At 42.8% G+C, this 23,558-nt stretch overlaps 2 protein-coding genes and 2 pseudogenes across 7 annotated transcripts; 1 reads left to right on the forward strand and 3 right to left on the reverse strand.

The window, feature by feature from the left end:
* Positions 1-3,275: 3,275 nt before the first annotated feature.
* LOC104423306 lies at positions 3,276-6,730 on the reverse strand (annotated as a pseudogene).
* A 3,004-nt stretch (positions 6,731-9,734) lies between these two features.
* LOC104430869 (heat shock 70 kDa protein 4) lies at positions 9,735-12,727 on the reverse strand. The gene is made up of 2 exons (XM_010043580.3): positions 12,359-12,727; positions 9,735-11,772 (listed from the first exon to the last, which is right to left on the reverse strand). Exons 1-2 carry the CDS (start codon positions 12,570-12,572, stop codon positions 10,040-10,042), a joined length of 1,947 nt encoding a protein of 648 aa, XP_010041882.2. The 5' UTR covers positions 12,573-12,727; the 3' UTR covers positions 9,735-10,039.
* An 810-nt stretch (positions 12,728-13,537) lies between these two features.
* Positions 13,538-17,550, forward strand: LOC104445671. Of its 6 annotated transcripts, XR_005546860.1 has the most exons (5): positions 13,538-13,833; positions 14,979-15,478; positions 15,602-15,692; positions 16,064-16,339; positions 16,899-17,550. XR_005546860.1 is itself a non-coding variant. In XM_039303249.1 (2 exons), the coding sequence occupies exons 1-2, from the start codon at positions 13,607-13,609 to the stop codon at positions 15,115-15,117; spliced, it is 366 nt and encodes a 121-aa protein (XP_039159183.1). In that variant the 5' UTR covers positions 13,538-13,606; the 3' UTR covers positions 15,118-15,731. The 6 variants fall into 6 exon arrangements, 1 of the variants encoding a protein (XP_039159183.1); XR_005546859.1 differs by having other exon boundaries at positions 14,979-15,692; XR_005546862.1 differs by lacking the exon at positions 16,064-16,339.
* A 1,103-nt stretch (positions 17,551-18,653) lies between these two features.
* Positions 18,654-22,943, reverse strand: LOC104420905 (annotated as a pseudogene).
* Between the last annotated feature and the right edge of the window lie 615 nt (positions 22,944-23,558).

Here is a 23,558-nt window from a genome sequence, read left to right on the forward strand (position 1 = left end):
CATGCCCAGCAAACCGTCGAGCTCCACCGGAGCACGTCCGAGCCTCTTCCGCCACCGTGAAGCACAGCCCCATGGACCCACATGGACCCGTTTCGGCCTCAACCAACCCCCTTCACCACCACGAACCGTGTGGGTCTCCAAGCTGCTGTTTGGCCCGTTTTTGTGTTTTTCCCATGCCACCCACCACCGTGTCGAGGACACCCAGACCATCCGCCTGGAGTTGACTGTTTGCCGATCGAAGCCACCATTTGACCCGTCGGTCGGCTATAAGCTAGCACTAATCCGACCATCTAGTCATGTTCTGCTCCAATTGACCTTTCTCCAAAAATCCGAGTTAAAAGTTACATTCCCGTGCAAATTAGCTCACACTCCGCCCACCACCAAACCGTACCGAAACACCCCGCTGCTCACCGAAACGATCCGTCAGTCATCCTGTTCGCCGGCGAGAAGGAACCGGCCACTAAACTACCTGATTCCGCCTAGGTCCGCCTGTTTGCCTTTGCAGCCTATTTTCTCCCATTCCTACCCTTCCTCCACCCATCCCAACCTCCAGCAATTCCCCCTTGACCCTCAGGTGCCGCCGGTTGCCAGCCAACCCCTCACCTGGAGCTCTAGCGAAGCCGTTTCACTCATTTTCCTCCTCTGCTGTTCGATTTCTTGGAATTGCAAAGGGAGTTCAAGCTTGTGACTGCTATTTCAGCCTTGGGACTACCTTGAATCATTGTGGTTGAGGTCCCGGTGCATCGCCTCCGTCGTTGCCGCCGTTTGCGTGTCTCCAGCCCATTTAACGGGTGAGTTTAGCTCCTAAACCTCCGTTTAGTGCCTAAACTTGCTTAGGGTTGGTTTAATTAGTGGTAATTCTAGTTTAGGAGATTTAATTGAGTTATATTAGTTCTAAGATAAGTGGTTAGATTAGTGGCTAAGATTAGTTTAGTTTAATTTTACTTTATTAGCTTAAATGTGGTTTATGTGCTTAATTAGGCTTGTTTAACCTTAATGGATTAATTGCTTGTTTTAATTAGTGTTTTTAATGACTTTTGGATTTAATTTATTAATTATTAAATTTTGAAATTTATTGTTCATGAGTTACTGTTCACACGCAATGTTTACGAAACACTGTTCACGCACACTGTTCACCCAAAAATGAAAAGTGTCTAATTGCATGTGTTTTAATCCTATGAGGTAATTTGAGTGTATAAATGCATGAGCATTCGTATCAATTGAGTGAATTTCACAAAAATGGAATAATGGATTGTCCGAGGGACATTAGAGATGGACCGTTTTTATGAGAGAATGATTTGAGGAGGCATGTTCGCGTGATCAAATGTTGGACTATCACCTAATGGGAGTTTGGGGAGGAAACCTGGCGAGAGTCGGAAGCCGATTGCAGTAAATTCTAGACCGATGTCCCTTTTTGGGAAACCGTCTAAACGAGAGTTCGAGACATAGCTGTGCTCGACGGGGCAGGACGAAGCCTGATCTTTTTATCGGTAGCCTGGCGGGAGTCGGATGATCGCTGATTAGAAAGTTAGCCATGGTCGGGAGGTCATTAATAACTAGAGCACGCATGAGTGTTGAGGTGAATGAGCACTAATCGGAAAGTTAGCTATGGCCGGTAGGTCATTAGTAACTAGAGTACTCGTGAGGGTTGTGTCGGTTGGGCCTTATTATGGGGTAAAATTGTATGGCGCGGTATGGGATGTATCATAACGATTTTACTTTATAATCGAGACCCGTGTGATTGATTGATGTATGATAGGTGGCACAATAAAGTGCAAGAACGTATGAGAATCATGGCATCATTAGTTTCGATTATACATGTTAATCACATTGTTTATGGCACACACGCATGAATTGATAACGTGCAGGGTGTGGCAATGGCCAAGTGAAATCACTTGTGATGCGACTCGTATGTGATTCATGAACTGCATCATCTAACGGCCATGTGCATTGCGTGTTTTGTGCTGAGATTCAACATGCAGGGTATGGCATACCAAGTAAAGTTGCATGCGAACCGACTATGTAGTTAATAGTTACCCTAACTGTTGTGATTTGTTGATTGTTGGTTGTTAGTCATGGTTGATTTGTGGGGTGGTTCTAAAGAGATACCCCGAGTTGAGTTGGTGTTCTAATCGGGGGCTTAGGGGAGGACTCGCTGAGATTTATATCTCACTGGTTACTGTATAACCACTTTCAGGTCCTTAGGATGGCATTTCCGCCAATGAGGATCGGTATCCCTAAGGACTAGGATACTATCGTGACACACCACCACTTCCCGGGTCGGGCATACCTGTACGAGAAGTATCTCACTACCATCTGAGTGGATGAAGGACCAGGGCAATGGATACCCCATAGGTTCTTGGCATGGTTCATCTAGAATGGAGATATGTTGATCAGTCCTCTGCAAGATTTTGACAGGCCGCCTGGTAGGGGCCTTGAGGACGATGACTAGAATCCCATGGAGCTGGACCCTCCTAACGGCGCAGTGGAGAATCCTGGCCCCACTTCACCAGCAATAGACCCGTATGGCTCCAACTCTGAATCGACGGGGTCTAAGTCCTCTAGATCCGAGTGACAGTAGGATCAAGCCCAAGAGTTCTTTTTGGTGTACAAATTGGGTTAGCCTATACTAGTCTCTTTTTGGTCTAGCTTAGAGGATGGATCAGCCTCTCTGTTGAGCTTGTAAATTAGAAATGATCCACCTTAGATTAATCCAATATGAAAATGTAAAAATGTGTACATATGAGTAGAGGTTGTGTTTATGTTGTTCATCTCAATATCCATGTTTGATTGCTCGATTGTCTGTTGATGGGGAGATGGTTCGTTTTCCGCTTGCGCATAATGAAAGATTAAAAATGAAAGGATTGGCTATGAGTCATGGGACATCGCTTTCTATCAACCAAGGAAGGAATTGTTGCGTGCCCGGGGTTCATGGCATGACATGCCCCGTCTCTTTAATGCTTTATTCTTCTTAATTTTTCCAATTCTACACAAAGTGCCACAGATAATTCTTCATGGTGTTATCAAGTGGTCAAAAATTATTTGCAGTTGCAATAAATGTGACAACTCTAGATTAAGCATATGATTATACTTTGATTTATTTATCTTTCTGTTGAGTCCTAGGGTTGAAAAGGACAGTAAGAGTTGAGAAACTGTATGGTAACTTGTCTTTTATGTTGAATCATGCGGTACATTAGTCCCTACAAGTGAGCAGCATGCTAGAGGGAATACCAAGAAGCCATATTCTCACATCTACTTCGAGAATGGCAAGACCATCAACCAAGTTTATCAGGGCCACTCACAATGTTATGCATTTTCGTCGACTTATGGAAATTGCAGATTCCACTTTTAGTCATGTCAACGGTAATGAGGAACTCCTTTAGAGCAATTGATGATGGAAGATTATTGAAGATTGCTGGCTCTAACAAGTACCATGGCAGTTTCTTGGCTTCGGGCCATCTGCGTCAAATTAAGAATGAGGATTACACCCCGATGAATGTAATTCACAATGAAAGATTAGGCGTGAGTCTCACTTTAGTCAGCAACTATAAGGAGGAGACAAATACAATTATCTTTGGTAGAGCTAATGAAGGACCTATAAAAAATGCATCTCGCATGGCCTTTGCTAAAAGCAAGCTAATTATGGACAATAGAAGCTACACTCATTTGTTAGGAACATTGTATAGAAATATAAGTCTTGACTCCCTCATTTCCAAATTCATATAGAAATACATGCTGGGACATTGTAATATTTGTTTAGAATTATAGAATTTAGAATGCGTCTTTGTGCTGCCCATTTGAATAGTCAAAAAATGCATGTTCTTAGGTCGTTGTAATAGTGCAAACTCCAAAGCCTAAGATATGTGGTTATGCTACCTATTTGAATAGCAAAAAATGCATGTTCTTAGACCGTTGTAATGCCAAACTAAGATATCAAACTACATAATACATTGTGTGGCCGAAATGTCACTATAAATAATATCTTCTACTTCTGCCTCAGCGAGCTGGTTACTGTCCAACCAGTGGATTGTTTGCTCGATGGCATCCTCAATCTTCTTCTCGCCCGCCGCATGGAGCGTGGCATTGATCTTCTCATCCTTGATGGTGTTTCTCATGTTATATGCATAGTTCTCCAGATCATTTTCCGCATCCACCTTCTTCTTCTGCTCATCCTTATCGGAACCAAAAGAATAAACGAGCTTTGAAAAATTTGGTAAGGAGAGAGGGCAAACACAGAATGAGAGATTATAGTACTCAAAATGCCTTGCGAAGGCTTAATATGAAGTACACACAAGCTTTGCTAAGCTTAAAATTATCTCTCTATTTCTCTCTATAAGCTACTAAAGCTCTCTCACTCTCTCTAAAAGAAATAAACTAACGTAACTCTATATATTTATGAGCATCTTCCACCGCCTGGACTTCAACATGCAAGAAGCGAAGCTGAACTTTTCCTCTTGATTTTTGCCGTCTTCAGTGTGAAAGGGAGTCGTTGCAACTTTTTCTTCAAGTCCAAGTCCAAGTACAAGTTAGCAAGTCGAACCTTGCTTCCCTTTCTTCTTTTGACTGACGTGTTCCCTGCATCTTCTTGAAGGCTCCACTAGCTGTTAATATATTATTATAATGTGTGCCCCTTCTTTTTTACCAAACTTCACTACCCCAAGTTTAGACCAATAACCGACTTCAAGAGGAAAACAAACAAAATTGCTTTGATGAGTGCACACCTGGATCAACTCTTCAAAGGCGGTTTGTAGGGGCCATTTAATAAAGTCGGTTTAAGGAGTAGAAGCGCCACTGCAGCCTCCTTTGTTTTTTTTATCAACGTGTGCCTTCTTGCAGCACACTTTTCTTTGGAGGTTTGCAAACCGCCATGCTCCTTGCTTTCACATACTTAGCCAAAGAACAATTAAAAGACAAATAAGCTAATTTCTTCTTCAAACAAAATCAATTTTACTATTTTCTTACAATCCTTGGCCTTGTATTTCTCAGCTTCCTGGGCCATCTTCTCAATCTCTTCCTTGGACAGCCTTCTCTTGTCGCCCGTGCTCGTGATCTTTTCTTCTGGCCGGTGCTCTTGTCTTCAGCTGTGACATGATATACCGTTAGCGTCAATGTTGAAGCAGACGTTAATCCGAGGAACGCCCCTAGGAGCTGGAGAAAATGCTGCGAGCTCAAACTTGCCCAACAAGTTATTATCCCTCGTCATTGCGTAACTCACCCTCATAAGCCTGGGTGAAGATGCCATGTTAATTGTCCAAGTAGGTCGAGAAGACCTGCTCCTTCTTGGTGGGAACGATGGTGTTTCTTTGTATCAAGACAGCAGTGACACCAACGGCAGCTTCCAAAACAAGAAATAACAGCGTAACATCCAAGAGCAATGGATCTTGAATCTTCTCATTACCCTCACCACTCAAAATTGCCGCTTGGACTGCTGCACCATATGCCACAGCCTCGTCAGAATTGATGCTCTTGCAAAGCTCCTTCCCATTGAAGAAGTCCTGCAATAGCGGCTGCACCTTGGGGATCCTAGTAGAACCACCCGCAAGAATAACATCATGCACACTGCTCTTGTCCATCTCAGCATCTTTCAAACACTTCTCGACGGGGTCCATACCCTTCCAAAAGGGATGCACGTTCAGCTCCTTGAAAGTGGCACGCATAACGGTGGTCTAAACACGACGCCCTCACAAAGAGAGTCGATTTCCATAGTTGTTTGAGCAATCGAGGAGAGCGTCCTCTTTGCCTTTCACAACCAGTTCTCAATCTCCTCAGAGCCCTGGGATTTCCACTGATGTCCTCCTTATGCTTCCTCTTAAACTCCTGTACAAAGTGGTTGACCATTCTGTTATCAAAGTCCTCACCGCCAAGCTGAGTGTCTCCAGCTGTGGTCTTCACTTCAAAGATACCCCTTCAATAGTAATCAGAGAAACATCAAAAGTACCACCCCCAAGGTCAAAAACCAACACATTCTTCTCTCCAGTGCTAGTTGCCCCTCTTGTCAAGACCGTAGGCGATGGCTGCCATGGTCGGTTCATTGATAATACACGACATTGAGGCCAGCAATGACACCAGCATCCTTTGCAGCCTGCCTCTGAGAGTCATTGAAGTAGGCAGGGACTGTGACCACAGCATTCTTAATAGTCATCCCAAGGTACGCCTAGGTGATCTCACACGTCTTTGTAAGGACCATGGATGAGATTTCCTCCACAGCAAAGTGCTTCTCTTCACCCTTGTAATTGACAACAATCATGGGTTTGTCGCCAGGACCAGGGATGACCTTGAATGGCCAGAGCTTATATCATTCTGGACTGAAAGGTCACTGAATCTCCTTCCAATTAACCGCTTCGCATCTGTCAATAGCAAAATTATCATATAAGCTACAGTTGCGAGATATAACACCATGATGAACTAGGACTTCAAGCAAATAAGGAAATGAAACGGTAAAATCTCATGAGACCAGCCAGTTAAAAAACCAGCCAACAAGTAGAGGTCCCTCTCTAACTTACAGGATAAATTCACAATCTTAATGGAAAAAGATTCCCCACAACTAAGCTATCCTTCATACATCGTCTACTTAGATGTCATCAGTGCCATTTATAAAATACAGTCGCCCAATGCTATTTGCGATAAACAACGAGACCAGCAAAGCTTGCCCCAAACTAAAATTAGTATGGCATCACCGATCTGACTAGCATCTTCTAACATGCAGTAAACATCAACTATGTGTACCCATTTTTTCGCAAAAACAAAAACAAAGTAAATTCATCCAAAGAAAGCTAAGAAACATTAAGAACATCGTACTGAGAGAGAGTGGAGGGCTTTATAACTTTATAAGGGTTTTCGCTGACGTGGAAGAGGTTTTTTGGGAATTCGAGAACGCTCCGGTGGTGGTGGAGTGGTGGCCGTTGGATCGGACAAACCGGACAGGAGCGGCTTTGACAGTTTTGGCGGTTGGTGGGGGCGTCCCATGGGGAAGTTGACGTGTACATTGCAGTCATCTAGACTTTTTGGAGCCCGAAGCCTGGCGTGCAGTCCTTATGTTGAGAATTCTCATTAGTGGAAAGTCTAATCGTGATCTTATCTTTAAGGATTTAAGGTCACGTGCTCTAGCTAATAGTCCCGTAACAAACCAGAAAATCTTAAACTTATTAAAAGAGTGAATCGGATCGGATTTGAGTCGAATCATAAATAATCCGATCTAAATCAATCTATTTAATCCGTTTCTAATCCATTTATTATAATACAAAATTTTTTACCCATACGATCTAATTCATACTTGATCCGTATCCAACATATTTAACTAAATTTAAGAAAATTTATTTTTTATGATTTTTTTTTAAAATAGTATTGCTAAAATACTTTTATGCAATAAAAATTTAATGGACAATTTTTATAATTTTTTAAAATATTTTTAATTATTTTTATTTTTAAAATCGAATTTTTAATTATTTTTATTTTTATTTTCAAAAATCGAATTTTTAATTATTTTTATTTTTATTTTTAAGTATATAATTTTTTTCTCTTTTCTCTTTTTCTTCTTGTTCCGGCCGCCAACCACGATGACGGGCTGGCAATGAGCCACAAGTGAGCCTCCAGCTCACTCGACGAGATAGGTGAGGCTTGAGCGTCACCGGCATCAACTGAGCTCAAGCCTCATAGACGTTTGGTGAGATCTCCATCTCACCAGATCCAACCAACTCGAGCTCGCCTAGCCGGTCACCAGGTTGTTGCTATGCCGGCCACCGTTTTAGGAAGGAGCAAGAAGAAAGACAAAAAAAATAATTATAATTTCAATTTTCATAAAAATATATATTTTTTATGAAATTAAAAAGGGAAGAGAGAGATTGTGAGGCATTAGTTAAAAATGGATTCTAAGTTCAACCCATTTAAGATCTATTTATCTTAAACAATCAATTTTTAAACTCATTTAACTAGTTTCTTTAAAAAATAAGTAACCAATTTATTATTAAATAGGTCATATATGGATCTGAATGCAGGAGTTTCGTTACATTATATTACTCCAATGGCCTTTCACGATCTTCTCTCTTTCTATGAAAATGTCTGCTTGTGGTCTCGTTATCAATTTAATCCTAAGTCACGCATGGTGTGCAAGCAACGTTGATAACACCCAATAGTTGATACGAAATAGATTGTACAAAAAGTATAATAACAATAAATAAATAAAAAATTGCGGAAAGCAAGCCTCATTGTCAAATCTTGGGATGGGTCTTATGAACTTATTAAAGATCTCTACCAAGGACACCAAGCACACAGCGAAGAGAGGACGCTAGAGGGATGGATGCCGCGAAATTCACGGAGGGAAAGGGAAGCCAGGGGTGGTACTAGAGCCGAGAGAAAGCACGCCAGAAAAAGGGGACCTTCCTGGATTGATTCGAGGGCCACCAGCGTCGATGGGATCACTAGATTTAGTTTGAATCGATAAAGTAACAGGAATATCTACCATGAGAATTTAATTTTACTATTATGGAGATTTTTTTGTATGTCTATTATGGAGATCATTACCTAAAATATTCGTAAACCGCACATTAGTGATATATACGAGTTAAGCCTAAGAGTAAAAAAGTAACGGATTAAAATGAAAAGCTAAAATCAAAATGGAAAAACTTCTATAACATCAAAAACTTGTAATTATTGTGAAGGACTTGTTGTGAATATTTTATTTGTCGAGGGGCTTAATTAGAAATTAAATGGGGCTTGATTTTTGGAAATCTACAGGCCTTGGACAAATGCAAGTGATTTTTTTTTTTTTTTTTTTTGGAATTTTTGGGAGATACAATTGTACCTCCAAAGCCCTGAAAAATCCCTGCCTTAGCCTTTAGTATTCATAGTACTTCGAATCACGTGACCTTAGGCTGTCCTAACCATAAGTGACAATGACAGCTACTGATGTCAGATTTCACTCGCCCACAGCCTAAGCCCTTCATTTGTCATTCGATTTGAGTTCGGTTTTCTTTTTGAAGCACCGCAAAAGTTTCTTCAAAATGTGATTTTTTCAAACAATATTTAAAATATCTGATAAAAAAACAATATTTAAAATAAAGTCACTTCCAAATTACTTTTAAATTATACTTTACCAAAATACTATTTACATTTCGAAAAAAAAAAACTTTTAACTTTAAATTTTTTGCATTTTTCCCAAAATCGAATCAATTACAGCCATAATGATTCGTGTGATTTTTATTAGAAATGGCATTCATTGTTGAGTCTTTCATCTGATCATGTTGCGGGTGATCATTATTATATCATGTCCTTTTATTATCATATTTTGCATTCAATTTGCTACGTCATGTTACATAGTCATATCTTGATTTGCTTTCATTAATTATGCCACTTCATAAAATTTATTCATCCTGTTTAGCATCCATTTGTCCTTCCGCATATCGTTACTACCGTGTCATATCATTCACATACGTCACCACGTAGCTACGCACGACAATCTCCCAATATAATACTGCGCGCACGGACCAAGTTAGAATTCACTATTCTCCCTTCGCGTGTAATCGACCTACATTTAACTAAATTTATAATGCCTCGGCCGAAAATAGGATTTGAAAAGACCCTTCGAGCTGGTCTAAGCCGCACAAGCCCCATTGCCAAACGATCACCTTCACCCCTCTGAGACATCGCCTGGCATTGTTTTGGGTGCCTCTCTATTTACGTATTTATCCCCCATTCAATTTCCTTAACAGAGAACGTGCGCCGGAGGAACAATTTTCTTAAAAAGTAATCCATCCCACAACATCCCATTTGTCCAGACGGAAAATGAAACATAAATCCGCGCACTCATATAAGTTTCAACATTGAAAGAGGAAACACAACATAACCTATAACCCATAAGGTTCCTTCCAAAACCGAAGGAACCCAATATCTCATCAGGTAAGCAAAAGGGAAACAGTAAAATCTCAAAGACCAAACCGCCAAGCACCTTCGAACATTGGTCCTACCAACATCGGGGGTTCAAAGACCAAACCACCAAGCACCTTCGAACATCGGTCCTACCAACATCGGGGTCCCGACCACCTTAATCCACCTCCTCGATCTTAGGGCCAGCGCCGCTACCACCAGCCGGAGGGACATCTTCATCCATGCCGCCACCCATGTCAGGACCAGCACCTTGGTACATCTTTGCGATTATGGGGTTGCAGATGCCTTCAAGCTCCTTCATCTTGTCCTCGAACTCGTCTGCCTCGGCGAGCTGGTTGCCGTCCAGCCAGTGAATGGCTTCCTCAATGGCATCCTCGATCTTTTTCTTGTCCGCCGCAGGCAGCTTGGCACTGATCTTCTCGTCCTTGATGGTGTTCCTCATGTTGTAGGCGTAATTCTCCAGTGCGTTCTTCGCATCCACCTTCTTCTTGTGCTCCTCATCCTCGGCCTTGTATTTCTCCGCTTCCTGCACCATCTTCTCAATCTCATCCTTTGACAGCCTTCCCTTGTCATTTGTAATCGTGATCTTGTTCTTCTGGCCGGTGGTCTTGTCTTCGGCAGAGACATTCAATATACCATTAGCGTCAATGTCAAAGCAGACGTTAATTTGAGGAACACCTCTAGGAGCTGGAGGAATGCCCGAGAGCTCAAATTTGCCCAGCAAGTTATTATCCCTGGTTCTCGCTCTCTCCCCCTCATAAACCTGGATGAGCACGCCGGGTTGGTTGTCTGAGTAGGTCGAGAAGACTTGCTCCTTCTTGGTAGGAACGGTGGTGTTCCTTGGGATCAAAACAGTCATGACACCTCCAGCAGTTTCCAAACCAAGAGACAGCGGAGTAACATCCAAGAGCAATAGATCTTGCACCTTCTCATTCCCCTCACCACTCAAGATCGCAGCCTGGACCGCTGCACCATAGGCCACAGCCTCGTCGGGGTTGATGCTCTTGCACAGCTCCTTCCCATTGAAGAAGTCCTGCAATAGCTGCTGCACCTTGGGGATCCTAGTAGAACCACCCACAAGAACAACATCATGCACAGTACTCTTGTCCATCTTAGCATCTCTCAAGCACTTCTCGACAGGCTCCATACACTTCCTGAAAAGGTCCATGTTCATCTCCTCGAATCTGGCACGCGTAATGGTGGTATAGAAATCAACACCCTCATAAAGAGAGTCGATTTCAATAGTTGTTTGAGCAGTCGAGGAGAGAGTCCTCTTCGCCCTTTCACAAGCAGTCCTCAATCTCCTCAGAGCTCTGGGATTTCCGCTGATGTCCTTCTTATGCTTCCTCTTAAACTCCTGCACAAAGTGGTTGACCATTCTGTTATCAAAGTCCTCGCCACCAAGGTGAGTGTCTCCAGCTGTAGCCTTCACTTCAAAGATACCCTCTTCGATAGTAAGCAGAGAAACATCAAAAGTACCACCCCCAAGGTCAAAAATCAACACATTCTTCTCTCCAGTGCTGGTCGCCTTCTTGTCAAGACCATAGGCAATGGCTGCCGCAGTCGGTTCGTTGATAATACGCATGACATTGAGGCCAGCAATGACACCGGCGTCCTTCGTGGCCTGCCTCTGAGAGTCATTGAAGTACGCAGGGACAGTGACGACGGCATTCTTGATATTCGCCCCGAGGTACGCCTCAGCGATCTCACGCATCTTCGTGAGGACCATGGATGAGATTTCCTCCGCGGAAAACTGCTTCTCTTCGCCCTTGTAGCTGACGACAATCATGGGTTTGTCGCCAGGACCAGCAATGACCTTGAACGGCCAGTGCCTCATATCACCCTGGACTGAAGGGTCGCTGAATCTCCTGCCGATCAATCGCTTCGCATCTGCCGACACATCAAAAGTACCATATCAGTATCAGTCGTCAGAACAACACCACAATGAACTAGAACTACAAAAATGGGAAGAACCCGTAAAAAAGCGAGCAACTAGAGGTGCCTCTCTAACTCGGAAAATAAATTCAACGATCTTAACGCGAATAAAACTCACACGACTACGCCATCATCCATCCATACATCACCTACTCACAAGTAACCAGCGCCATTAGCATAGCTTAAACAGAGCAAGTACTAAAAACAGTCGGCCAACACCATTTACAATATCTAACATGCAGCACTAGAAAAAAAAAAAAAAAAAAAAACAGGGCATCATCGATTCGACTAGCGTCCTACAACACGAGGTAAACATCAACAAAGTAGACGCAGTGTTTCACAAAAGGCAAGTAACTCCACCCGCATGGCCAAAGAGAGAGCAAACTCATCGGAACCAAACCGGAAAACATCACGAACATCGAAGAATCATGTCCACCAAACCGATCGACGAGACACCGACGAAAATCCGATCGGGAAGACACCCGAGCCAAAAAAAAAAAAAAAAAAAAAAAAAAACAGAGCAAGAGACGGAATAACTTACCGAAGACGGTGTTGACGGGGTTCATGGCGACCTGGTTCTTGGCAGCATCGCCAATCAGCCGCTCGGTGTCGGTGAAGGCGACGTAGGACGGGGTGGTCCGGTTGCCCTGGTCGTTGGCGATGATCTCGACCCGGTCGTGCTGCCACACGCCGACGCACGAGTACGTCGTCCCCAGGTCGATGCCGATCGCCGGCCCCTCTCCCTTTCCGGCCATAACTTCCTCCTCCGGTTCCTTCCTCTCTCTCTCTCTCTCTCTCTAGCGAGACGCGAAACTGGTCGCGATAAACGACGGTGATCGATCGCCGACGATAGCAACGAAGAAGAAGAAAGACTCTGTTTTTTCGCAGTGACGAGACGTGATGCTTTGGAGTAGAAAGAGGGGGAGAGGTTTTTATAAGATTTGAGAGAGGAAGCGTGTGCTTCGGGGCCATTCGAGAATGTTCGGACCGGGGGAGCCGTGGCCGTCGGATCTCGAGACACGCGGACGGCGGAGGATGCTGGGCCGGTGATGACGTGGGAGGGGGCGAGGCGGTGAGAACGTCCCAGCTGGACGCCCTCGCTCTTCCTTTCCCTTTTGTAAATTTCCGGTCGATTCGAGATTTTTCCTGTTGACTTTTGACTCGTGCGAGACGTTGTTTTCCTCCTTTGCTTTCGCAAAAGTGGGGCCCGCCTTATTGTTTCTTAGGTTTTGGGGTTTTTTTTTTTTTAATCCGTGTAATTTAGTGGTTAATGATCTTATTTTGTTTATGATCTTGCGCATCTACCCACATCAGCATCGTAAATGTTAGGTGCGCCGGGCGCTCCACGTCACCGTGCGCCCGCCCAATCAGGATGCGAAACGTGTCGCCACCTGGAGCCTGGGTCCCGCCGATCGCCTCCGCTGTCCTGGAGACATTCCCTCAGGCTGCACGAGGCCCTCTTTCAAATATCTCTCAGGAGCCCGCCTGTCGCATCTCGAGTTCCGCCATCGCCGCTCCCTCAAGCCGCACCAAGCCCTCTTTAAAAAATCTCTCCCTCCTAGAAGCCCGCTTGTTGCACCCGAGCTTAGATCCGCTGCCTTTGGCACCTCGCCTCCGCCCCCGCTATCGCCACTCCCTCAAGCCGCATGAAGCCCTCTTTCGAAAATCTCTCCCTCCCAAGAGCTCGCTCGTCGCAGCCGAGCTCAGATCCACCGCCTCCCCATCCCGCTCCGCATTCATCGTTGGTGCTTCTGTGCTGGGTCTATATATAGTGTACTCATCCAACACTATGGCCGTGAGCACACACATGGTAATTTCATCGCCATGTGCGAGCTCTTTGCAAGGTTCGAAGTTTCTTAGTACGAGTACCCGAACTCCAAGAATGTATATTTGGTTGTCCCGCCAATTTTTCACATATATGGCCCGTCTCTGTCTTGGGACTGTTGTCGTTAGGGTGTACGCTGTGGTTGTGATGAGGAGGTTTGATCCCAACATGGAGGTTAAGGCCATCGATAGGTATGGAGCCACCCATTTCCCTATGGTTGTGATGAGGTTCAATTCCAATGAGGTTGGATCCTCATTTTATTATGATCTCTGGAATATCAAGTATCTGAGCACATTTAAGTGGGATGAACCTGCAAAGTTGAGCCTGTATTTTTTAGCAATTCAAACCCGGTGTCTGTGGCCTATGTTTAGATTTATCATGGTAGGACATATGTCATTGTGGGAAACTCAATCCTAGTTTAGGTACATGATGTACCTTTTACTTGCAGTCGATAGGAAAATTTTGAACTTGATTGATATAACATGTGCCATTAAGCACGTCAAAGACAGAGAGATGCAGAGAGAAGCCAGTGACACTTACTCCCTCTCCATTTTGGCTAGCAGAGAGTGCTTGAGATGGAACCCATTTCTCCACATTTCCAGTGACTTACTTTTATACGTACGAGTTTGTGAAAGAATTCAGTAACGCTTGAATTTGAGATAATGCACTATATAAATGTCCGTATGGTTACACAAGCATTGCTCATGACTCATTTGAATGTTTTTTTAATTACAAGTAGGACAGGAATTCTTTCAGATCCATCATTAGATCTTAATATAGAGGAGTCGCTGGAGCACTTATAGTTTATGACATCGCCTAGTATGTAAAATTTGAAATGAGAGTGTCTGTCTGTTTTTTTCTGGGAGGGATAGAAAATGGGTAGAATGATCACCTTACATCTTGTGTCCAGGTTAAATAACTTCCTTAGACATTGAGTAACTTCGTAATATGGATGTTGCCACACGGTAATGAAAGCTATGCAGCAAACTAAAAAGGGGAGAAAATGTGATCAACAGATTATGAGGCCAAGCAACCTATGACAAGAGAATATTTACGTTTGAATTTGATGTTATCATCCTTCATTTGTTTTTCCTTATCTGCATCGACCAATTCACTATACCTTACTTGCTTTGATTCATGAACATTGGTATTTTTTCTTTTCTCTTTGGTGGTGATGGGTTTGGTACAAAATGCTCTTCGGGGGCTGCCGGGAGGGGGGAGCGTGTCCGCTTATGAGTTTTTTGCCACCATTGTTAGTGCAAATGAAAGCAAACCACGCATGATGCTTTGTTCTAAAAGGGCTGCTATTTAATTTGCTTCATGTTCTTGTTTAAAGGTTTGAAGGGATCATGACTCTAAGCCAAGGGCAAGCAGACTGCATTGGCCTTGCTAGCGTTGGCCTGATTCCTACAATAACTGTTCTGGACATTCGTAAAAACTGGTTTTGGATCACTGCATTGAGGCCCTTAGCGTAATTGAAGATTGTTTTCCATTGAAGAGTTTGAGTTCTAGTGTTCCTCATCTTGGAAGAGTGGAAGTCATGTGTGAATAGGCTAAACCCTTGATATGGAGGTGAGCAATGAGGAAGGAGCTAATTAAGGTAAAGATGATAGTGGCGGAAGACTAGACGCTATCGGAGATCGTTGTTCAGGGGATTGATCAGCAAGTTGAGCAGATGAGGAAGGAGTTTCAGCTCAGTGAGAAGGGCATGGTTTATTTAAAAGGCATATTCAAGAGATGACCAACACCCTAGCACTGATGGGGTGTTGGTCATCCAAGACTTGTAGCAATACTTACTGCAGGGCCATGCTGTTACTAGGAAGCTTAATTGTAATGGTAAGGTCAATACTATGCAGACTCTGCACAACCTAAACAAAGTTATTGATTTTCTTATTGTTGCCGGATTCCTAAAAAAGGTTCATTCATATAGTTCATATATGTAACGTTGTGACTATCTAGATGAGCCGCCTCAATTTGAACAAGCCTGAAAGAAAAGTGCTAGAAAGCATTTGCCTGATTGGATCGAGCATTTTGATGGCCATGATGGACGGTGAGTATTGCTATGAGATGATTTTTTTTTCAGCTGCATCTTTTTTTGGTAAGATTTTCAGCTGCATCTTTTGTGTTAATGAAAAGCAAAGAATCAATGTTTCAATTTCTTACTACTTATGAGGTGGACTACGGTTAGATGATGTTTTTACCTATTGTCATTTTTTTTTTTTTGGTTGGTGTTTTGCTTGATTGTTGATGGGGCACCAAACAAGTTCCCATTGTCTAAACGCATCAATTATCTAGTTGAATATGACAATATGCTGTTTTAAGAAGCTTCTTTGTATATTTTCTTCGTTCTACAATAAGCATGTGGCAGGTTTTAATGCAAACTCAAGTCACTTATGTTCATTCACATGCACGATGGTGCAGTTGCTTTGATTGGCATAGGTTTTACTGTTGTTACTAGTTTTAAAGAAGCAGCATACCATGCTTGACTTTGGCTACTATAACTTGATCAAGAGATTGGAATGGACAAAACAACACCTGTGGAGCTAGCCAACCACTTCCGTGAGTCCATTGGGTAAAAAAATCCTCCTGTGCTATTCCGAAGGACAGCACTGAAAATGGGTTTAAAGGATAGATGGCCAGTTGTTTGCTGTGAGATAGATGATAACCACTTTTCAAATGGCTATGGTCATGCTTTTGGTAAAGTACTTATGCCCTGTCCTGTATCGTGTTATTTTGGCCGGTGAACTTGTATGTTGAGTGTATTATAGTTGGCAGATCTAAGCTCTAGAATCTCTTCTTGGTTATTTATTGTGGTGTATATTTACTTCTTTTGCAAAATGAGGATATGTGTTAGAGAGATGCATTCTAGGAAGCCTCAACTTTACCGAACTCGCATATATGACGAGCTTTGGGAATCAAAGCCAGAATCCCATTCTAGCTATACCATTGATAGAATATTTGTTGGATGAAGCGAAAGATCTGAACATCAATAGAATCCCTGTACAACCTGTGCATCCAGATGTCAAAGTCATGGTTTTCATCTGCCTCAATCTTCTTTTGCTAATTGTATGCTTATGTAAATTTTGCTCATGGAACCTGATTGGAGTAACTTCAGTTTCTTCCTTTTTCTCGGGATGAGCAATATGATGGTTTTACTCATTATCAAAAGAGCAATTCCGTTGATGCTTCTCTTCTGGCTTTTGACAGTTTGGCTTGCCTTTCCTTTTTGTCATGCTTAATGTTCTCTCTACTGCAGATGGAGGACTTTAATGGCAAAAGTTGATACTAGTTTTAAAGAAGCAGCATATCATGCTTGGCTTTGGCTACTATAACTCGATCAGGGAGATTGGGAGGGACAAAACAACACTTGTGGAGCTAGCCAACTGATTTTGCAAGTCCATTGGTTTGAAAAATCCTCTTGTGCTATTCCAAAAGACAGCACTGAAAATGGGTTTGGAGGATATTCCCGGCATCCGAATTTGCAAGCGATCCTTGTTTTGGTGACATCCGAGCCTTGGATAAATATGAAATGGCTTTTTCATGTTGGTTCAATGCTTATTCAATTAACTTTGTTATTAGAGAATAGTGCTCGTCATTAATAAAGAAGAAAGTGATCAACCAAGGATAATCAATCAGGAGACATGGTGTTCCCGATGTCCTGCTTCTTCTCTACTTCCATGGTCATTATCTTCAAGCTCCCGGTTTCATTTGTCCTGCCAATGTGGCATAGATTTCCCAGAACTTGTGGTTGAGCTTCTAAATGTGGAGTTACTCTTGCAGATTTATGAAGTGTTTAACCTGATATCAATTCCCTTGTTAAATCAATACACAAGACTTGATGTAATGAACGATTTCATTCATAATGTGATTATTAACTCCTGTTGAAACTTGGCACTTTGAATTTTGAATCACATTGATGCCACTCACTTCTTTGTGCAAATTTGACATTTTCCCCAAATGAAAGATGAGTTAATGTGAGAACAAGTTGAACAACATACGATGGAGATCAACTCTTGAAATTGCACTTTCAATTTATAATTTATTCTCTTGAACTATTGAATTCTCTCCTCCATTAAAAGTCTTCATGGAGATACCACATTCATAAATTAAATATCAAAATTCTCCCAATTGACAAATGAATCTCTCGTTACACAAAGTAAGTAAAGAAACCAAGATGAAATTTACTTACATTAACAAATGAATATTTCATCCTTCTAATGTTTACAATTCATACTTCAACTACTAAGCTAATAGGACACGTGTTTGCGTTCACAAAACAAATTACAAATTCAGAGAAAGAAATAAATCCAACATGTTTTATCTTGTGTAGAAGCATGACATTGGCTTGGTCTTGTTTGAAGAGAACTCTCTCGACTTTTGGCAACAGTTAGTCCTTTTTTGGGATTACAGGCTTGTTTTTCTCAAGTTTTAGAGCAGTTCCGAGCAGCATTTTGCCTCACGCAGCACCTGCAGTCAGGTATTCTCCTGCTGGTCTAGTTTTAACTTTCTCAGAACTTGCTTTGACCAGAGCAACTGAACCGGCAGACTTTTCAGCACTTAATGGCGAAGGAACAACATCCAGAGTACGCCCGACATCGTTGTTACTTGTCCTGGAAAAACCGACAATGGAAGAATGGACAATGTGAAACATGGTGTAGGCTAGAATCACAAAAAGCAAGTTTCATCTCAGAAACGTACCGAGATGGCATGTTTGCGGTTCCTTTCGATAATGGACTTGATATCTAAAAAGAATGATAAGCATGTCAAAAATCTGAGAAAGTATCCTTACCAAAAGAAAGAAGTAAACTGAAGAGCACCTTGCATAATCACCCAAAAATATAAGAAAAAAACTTAGTCAATGGAGTAAAAGCCTCCACATATGAAAAGCCAATACAGCCCATGAAAACAATAGAGGAAGCAGACAAGTCAAATGCCTTTCACTTTAGCCCACGAGTAAAAAGAGGCCGAATCAACAAGAGAAAGCTTGCAGGTTTTCTAGTACAGGATATATTTTCTCCAGTAACCTGAAAAAGTTGTTGTAGGATATATGGATTGTCACGATCCTGATTATATAACAGGAGAATGCATCAAAAAGTATCAATTAAAACTGAACAATGGCTTGGGCATGGGAGGGTTAGAGGTCACTGCCGTGTACTTAATCAAGTATAACGTTTTGTAATTATCATGTGTATCGCTAGTGTTCAGCTTTGGCTTTAAAAGTAAGAAAAAAAAAAGAAATAAAAAAAATCCTCTCCTAAAATTATCAAGGTGTGGTACTCCCTGAAAGTAAAAACACAAAAAAGTAAACAACTAGGTTGAGTAGCATCCTCTTCCATGCAATACCTATAAATAATTTCAGCCAAACAAACTAATCCATCTAATGATGATAAAGCAGCCAAGAGGGGCTTGAAACTCTGATTACGAAAGGTATGAACAAATGCTGTTCCTAATATCTAAGGAAAACATTATTGTTCATTTCAGAAGCTTGGCACCACAATCAATTGAATCTGTTTAAGAGGGTAATTGATAATAGTAGACATTACGGTATATCTGTACTAATTGCTCAGATTTATTTTTCATTCTTTGTATCCTCACGAATTATTTTTGAATTCTTTCAAAAAGAAAAAATTGCACAGTTATTCACCCTTCAGCAAAATGAAGTTTCTAGCTAAACATTGTCATCATAATATATCAAGAAAGCACAAAACCCAGAAAAGCAACAAGAGAGGGTGCGTGGAATTCAAACCGTACAAGTGAGAAATATTGAACTTCAAAACATCATTTCCTCGACTTTGAAATGCGTCTTTCAGAACCTTCAGAAAATCCAATGGATTGTCGACCTTTTCCTGTGTAAGTTCGACAAAAAAATCTGAAGATCCCATGCAGATTTTCGATGAATTCCTTCCTGATTCATGCACCAAATCTCGTACCTACATAAATAAGCATGTGGAAGCACGATTACATCAAGACAAGACGTACACATTCAAAACACCTAACTTGAAGCTATTTATGGTGAGTAAAAAAGAAAAGAAACCTGTTCATTGTGGAGTTCAAAAACTGTGACAGAAAAGTCATATCTAGATGTAGCAGTTGCATCTGAATTCACAAAATCGAAGAACTCCTCGAAACAACGAGCATATAGACCACGATCATGGCTAGATCCTTCCTGAAAAGCATCAAAAACACCATCATGTCAACTTCCATATCAGAATTTTGTGGAATGACATGGTGGGTGGACGTGGTTCATCATAATGTTACAAAGGCCCCCGTTCAGACAACTATGATTGCCAAAGATCAAACCAATGACAATAAGATCTAAGAAATGCAAGCAGCAGAACTTTTAGCTCCTTAAATTCAGACATGACATAGACCAATATCTGACAGAAGTATCTGCATTAATGGACCGTGCCATTACATTAATGGACCGTGCCCGTAATGGCAGCCATACATGCATAATTCACAAAACACATCCTCATTCCAGATCAGTACCCTTTTGAATGCAATAAGAATAAAAAACAAAATACTTTATTTAAAAAGCCATACCCAAATATTTGGATATTTAGCTCATAGGGAGATAATATTTTGAGAGAGAGACCATAGTGTGCATCTTTCCTGAGTTACTTTGTCCATAAGCAAATATTGACACATTAAATCCATCCAAAGCTGATTGAACCAACAGTTGAACATCATTAAATATATCAGCTGCACATGCACCAGTCCTACTGTAAGATAACAAACCTCCATGCAAACCACCAGCCATGTAGCTAGTATATACCAAAATTTTTTCAAATGCTGCCTGTTATGTAACAAAATTAATCATTTTCTAGCTCACCCTGTCCAACATGAGGTCCATACACCCTATCGAATTCATAATCTTTCTTAGGATTGGTACTGGTCTCATCACTAGTGTCGACACGGATAGTAATCAAGGAATTCTACAGCAGAGGGACCTTCGTCTTCAAATAATGGTCTCGAACGACAGAATACCTTTATGTTCCCTGAAATTAAAAGCATCTTCAAATCATCATAGGAAAGGAAAATACCCATAAATTTCTGACCAAAAAACTTCGTACAGCCTCAAAAAGGGAGGCTGGAAATTGAAGAGAAGAGCTGTTGAAACAAATTATTATAGTAAGAGAAGAGAGCACACAAAGAACAGAGGAATTCCTATCTTGATTGATTTCTGTGCTTCCATTAGAGAGTAACCAATTGAACTATAGTCCCTCAGCAACTAACTAACAAATAGCCCAACTTCTAAACCAAACAGTTAATTAACGTGTGTGCACCTCCTGCACTCATAGCCAACCAAATGGCTTGAAGATGATCTGTCCTTCTCACTTAAAACACTATTAGTATAACTTAGGTCGACCAATCAAGTGATTGGGCAATCAATGGTGAATTGATGATGTGAAAGGAGTCCAAATGGAAATTATATCATGGGCGACTGGACTCTTGTCTGAAAATCATATTTCTTGGGAGTTCTTCCATAAGTTTAATCCAAGAGATTCAATTTCTATGTAACCATCAATCAAAGTATCAGACTGATCCTAACGAAGGAGGAAGAACATACAGAGAGTAAAAAATCATTTTCGTTCTTGATATCTAGTCTCCATTTACAGATTAACGAATCTCTGAGGCATAATGAGTCCTTAACTAACAAACAGCTAACAACGATCAGAAATGCATCACAAACTGGCAGCTGTTATCTCAAGTTAATCTGCACTTCATCGCTAAAACTCTATCAGTCATATTCCAACTCGATCTTACTCGTTAAACTCAAGATTTGTTCTCCTACTACACACTGCAAAATTGCCATGCAAGCAAGCTATCTCTACCCATCCATCCGACAGGAACATCATCCCGAAAATGAATTGCAATTCAAACAATAAATTTTCTGAATTATCAGATCATATCCAAGTACTTCCGCTCCACGTGCTTCGTGTGGAAAGTGGGAGAACTCAATTAAGAAACCAAAGACTGACCTTTGGATTTCAACAACTCATTGAACAACTTCCTCTTTCTCACTGATGAGCGGTGCTATCCTAGCCTCACCTTCAAGGGCGACTTGATCTGACACAAAGCACAGAACCTGTCAAAAACCGAAATGAGAAAGCAAACGTGCGTCGAGGCACAACAGACGCCGCACCGCCTCACCTAGTTTCCGCATCTTGTCTGCGAGAACGCTGAGGTAGCGCGTGACTCGATCGAGCTTCGCGTTGGAATACTCCTGCACTTCGCTCGCCTCGTGTCTCAGCTCCAAGTAATCCTGCCTCGCAAGCTGCATCCGGAAATCGCTCTTCTCAGAGTTCGGCAACAGAGAAGGAATCGACCGAAGCAAGAAGCAAAAATTCGAAACAGGCAAATCCCCCAACTTAATCGGGAGCCAAAACAGAGCGCGAGAGACGATCGAAGAGTTTCGGAAAAACCTGGACATTGTCCGCGAGCCGCTGGACCTTGGAGGCCAGCAGGAGCTGCGAGGGCGGCGGCGGAGATCGAGTACCGCCGGACGAGGGGGGCGCTCGGCTGGTGCTAGTCGTCGGCGTCGAAGGAGGCGGAGGTCGACGACGACTTCCGCGGCTCGAAGCCGCTCTGGACCTTGGAGGCCAGCGGGAGCTGCGAGGGCGGCGAGGAGGCGGCGGCGGCGGAGATCGAGTACCGCCAGATGAGGGGGCGCTCGGCCGGTGCTGGTCGTCGGCGTCGAAGGAGGCGGAGGTCGACGACGACTTCCGCGGCTCGAAGCCGCTCTGGACCTTGGAGGCCAGCGGGAGCTGCGAGGGCGGCGAGGAGGCGGCGGCGGCGGCGGGAGATCGAGTACCGCCGGACGAGGGGGCCTCGGCCGGTGCTGGTCATCGGCGTCGAAGGAGGCGGAGGTCGACGACGACTTCCGCGGCTCGAAGCCGCTCTGGACCTTGGAGGCCAGCGAGAGCTGCAAGGGCGGCGAAGAGGAGGCGGCGGCGGCGGAGATCGAGTACCGCCGGATGAGGGGCGCTCGGCCGGTGCTGGTCGTTGGCGTCGAAGGAGGCGGAGGTCGACAACGATCTTGGAGGCCGCGGCTCGAGGCCGCTCTGGCGGCGGTGGAGGCCAGGGGAGCTGCGAGGGCGGCGGCGGAGATCGAGTACCGCCGGACGAGGAGGGCGCTCGGCCGGTGCTGATCGTCGGTGTCGAAGGAGGCGGAGAAAGATTTTTGTGAGAGAGACTTCGTGCGGGAGAAGACAGAAGAGAAAGGGCACTTCAAATGCGAAGGGCGGGAGAAGGACGCGGCAAAAATTTGACTAAAAATAAAAGTGGGACCCGGCTCCATGTGTCGTATACTGATTGGGCGGGGCGCACGGTGACGTGGAGCGCCCGGCGCACCTAATATTTTCTCCCTTTTGTAAATTTCCGGTCGATCCGAGATTTTTCCTGTTGACTTTTGACTCGTGCGAGACGTTGTTTTCCTCCTTTGCTTTCGTAAAAGTGGGGCCCGCCTTTTTGTTTCTTAGGTTTTGGTTTTTTTTTAAATCCGTGTAATTTAGTGGTTAATGATCTTATTTTGTTTATGATCTTGCGCATCTACCCACATCAGCATCGTAAATTATTGATCGTTTGACAAAGCCCTCGAAGATGGCACTGGCACGATTTGTTTAATCAAATTCTTCCGACCAGCTGATAGATGGAGTCGACGCTCGTGTCGGAGTCATCATAACTTTGATGCAGAAAGCTCCTGTACAATTTTTGCGTTGAGAAATTTCAGCAATTTGAAAGTTAGTTGGGGTCTTCGTCTTCTTGATTTAGGTCATCACCCATCGTGTGTTTATTTTGTTAGGGAACGAGAAATTGATTTAAATTTGGATAATTTTTTATTTCTTTTATTTTTTCTAATTTTTTTCTTATTTTTCCTTTTTTTTTTCTTTTTTCTTTTTCATTTTTTTCTTCA

Source organism: Eucalyptus grandis, chromosome 10 (genome assembly GCF_016545825.1).
Source record: "Eucalyptus grandis isolate ANBG69807.140 chromosome 10, ASM1654582v1, whole genome shotgun sequence".
Classification (NCBI taxonomy): domain Eukaryota; kingdom Viridiplantae; phylum Streptophyta; class Magnoliopsida; order Myrtales; family Myrtaceae; genus Eucalyptus; species Eucalyptus grandis.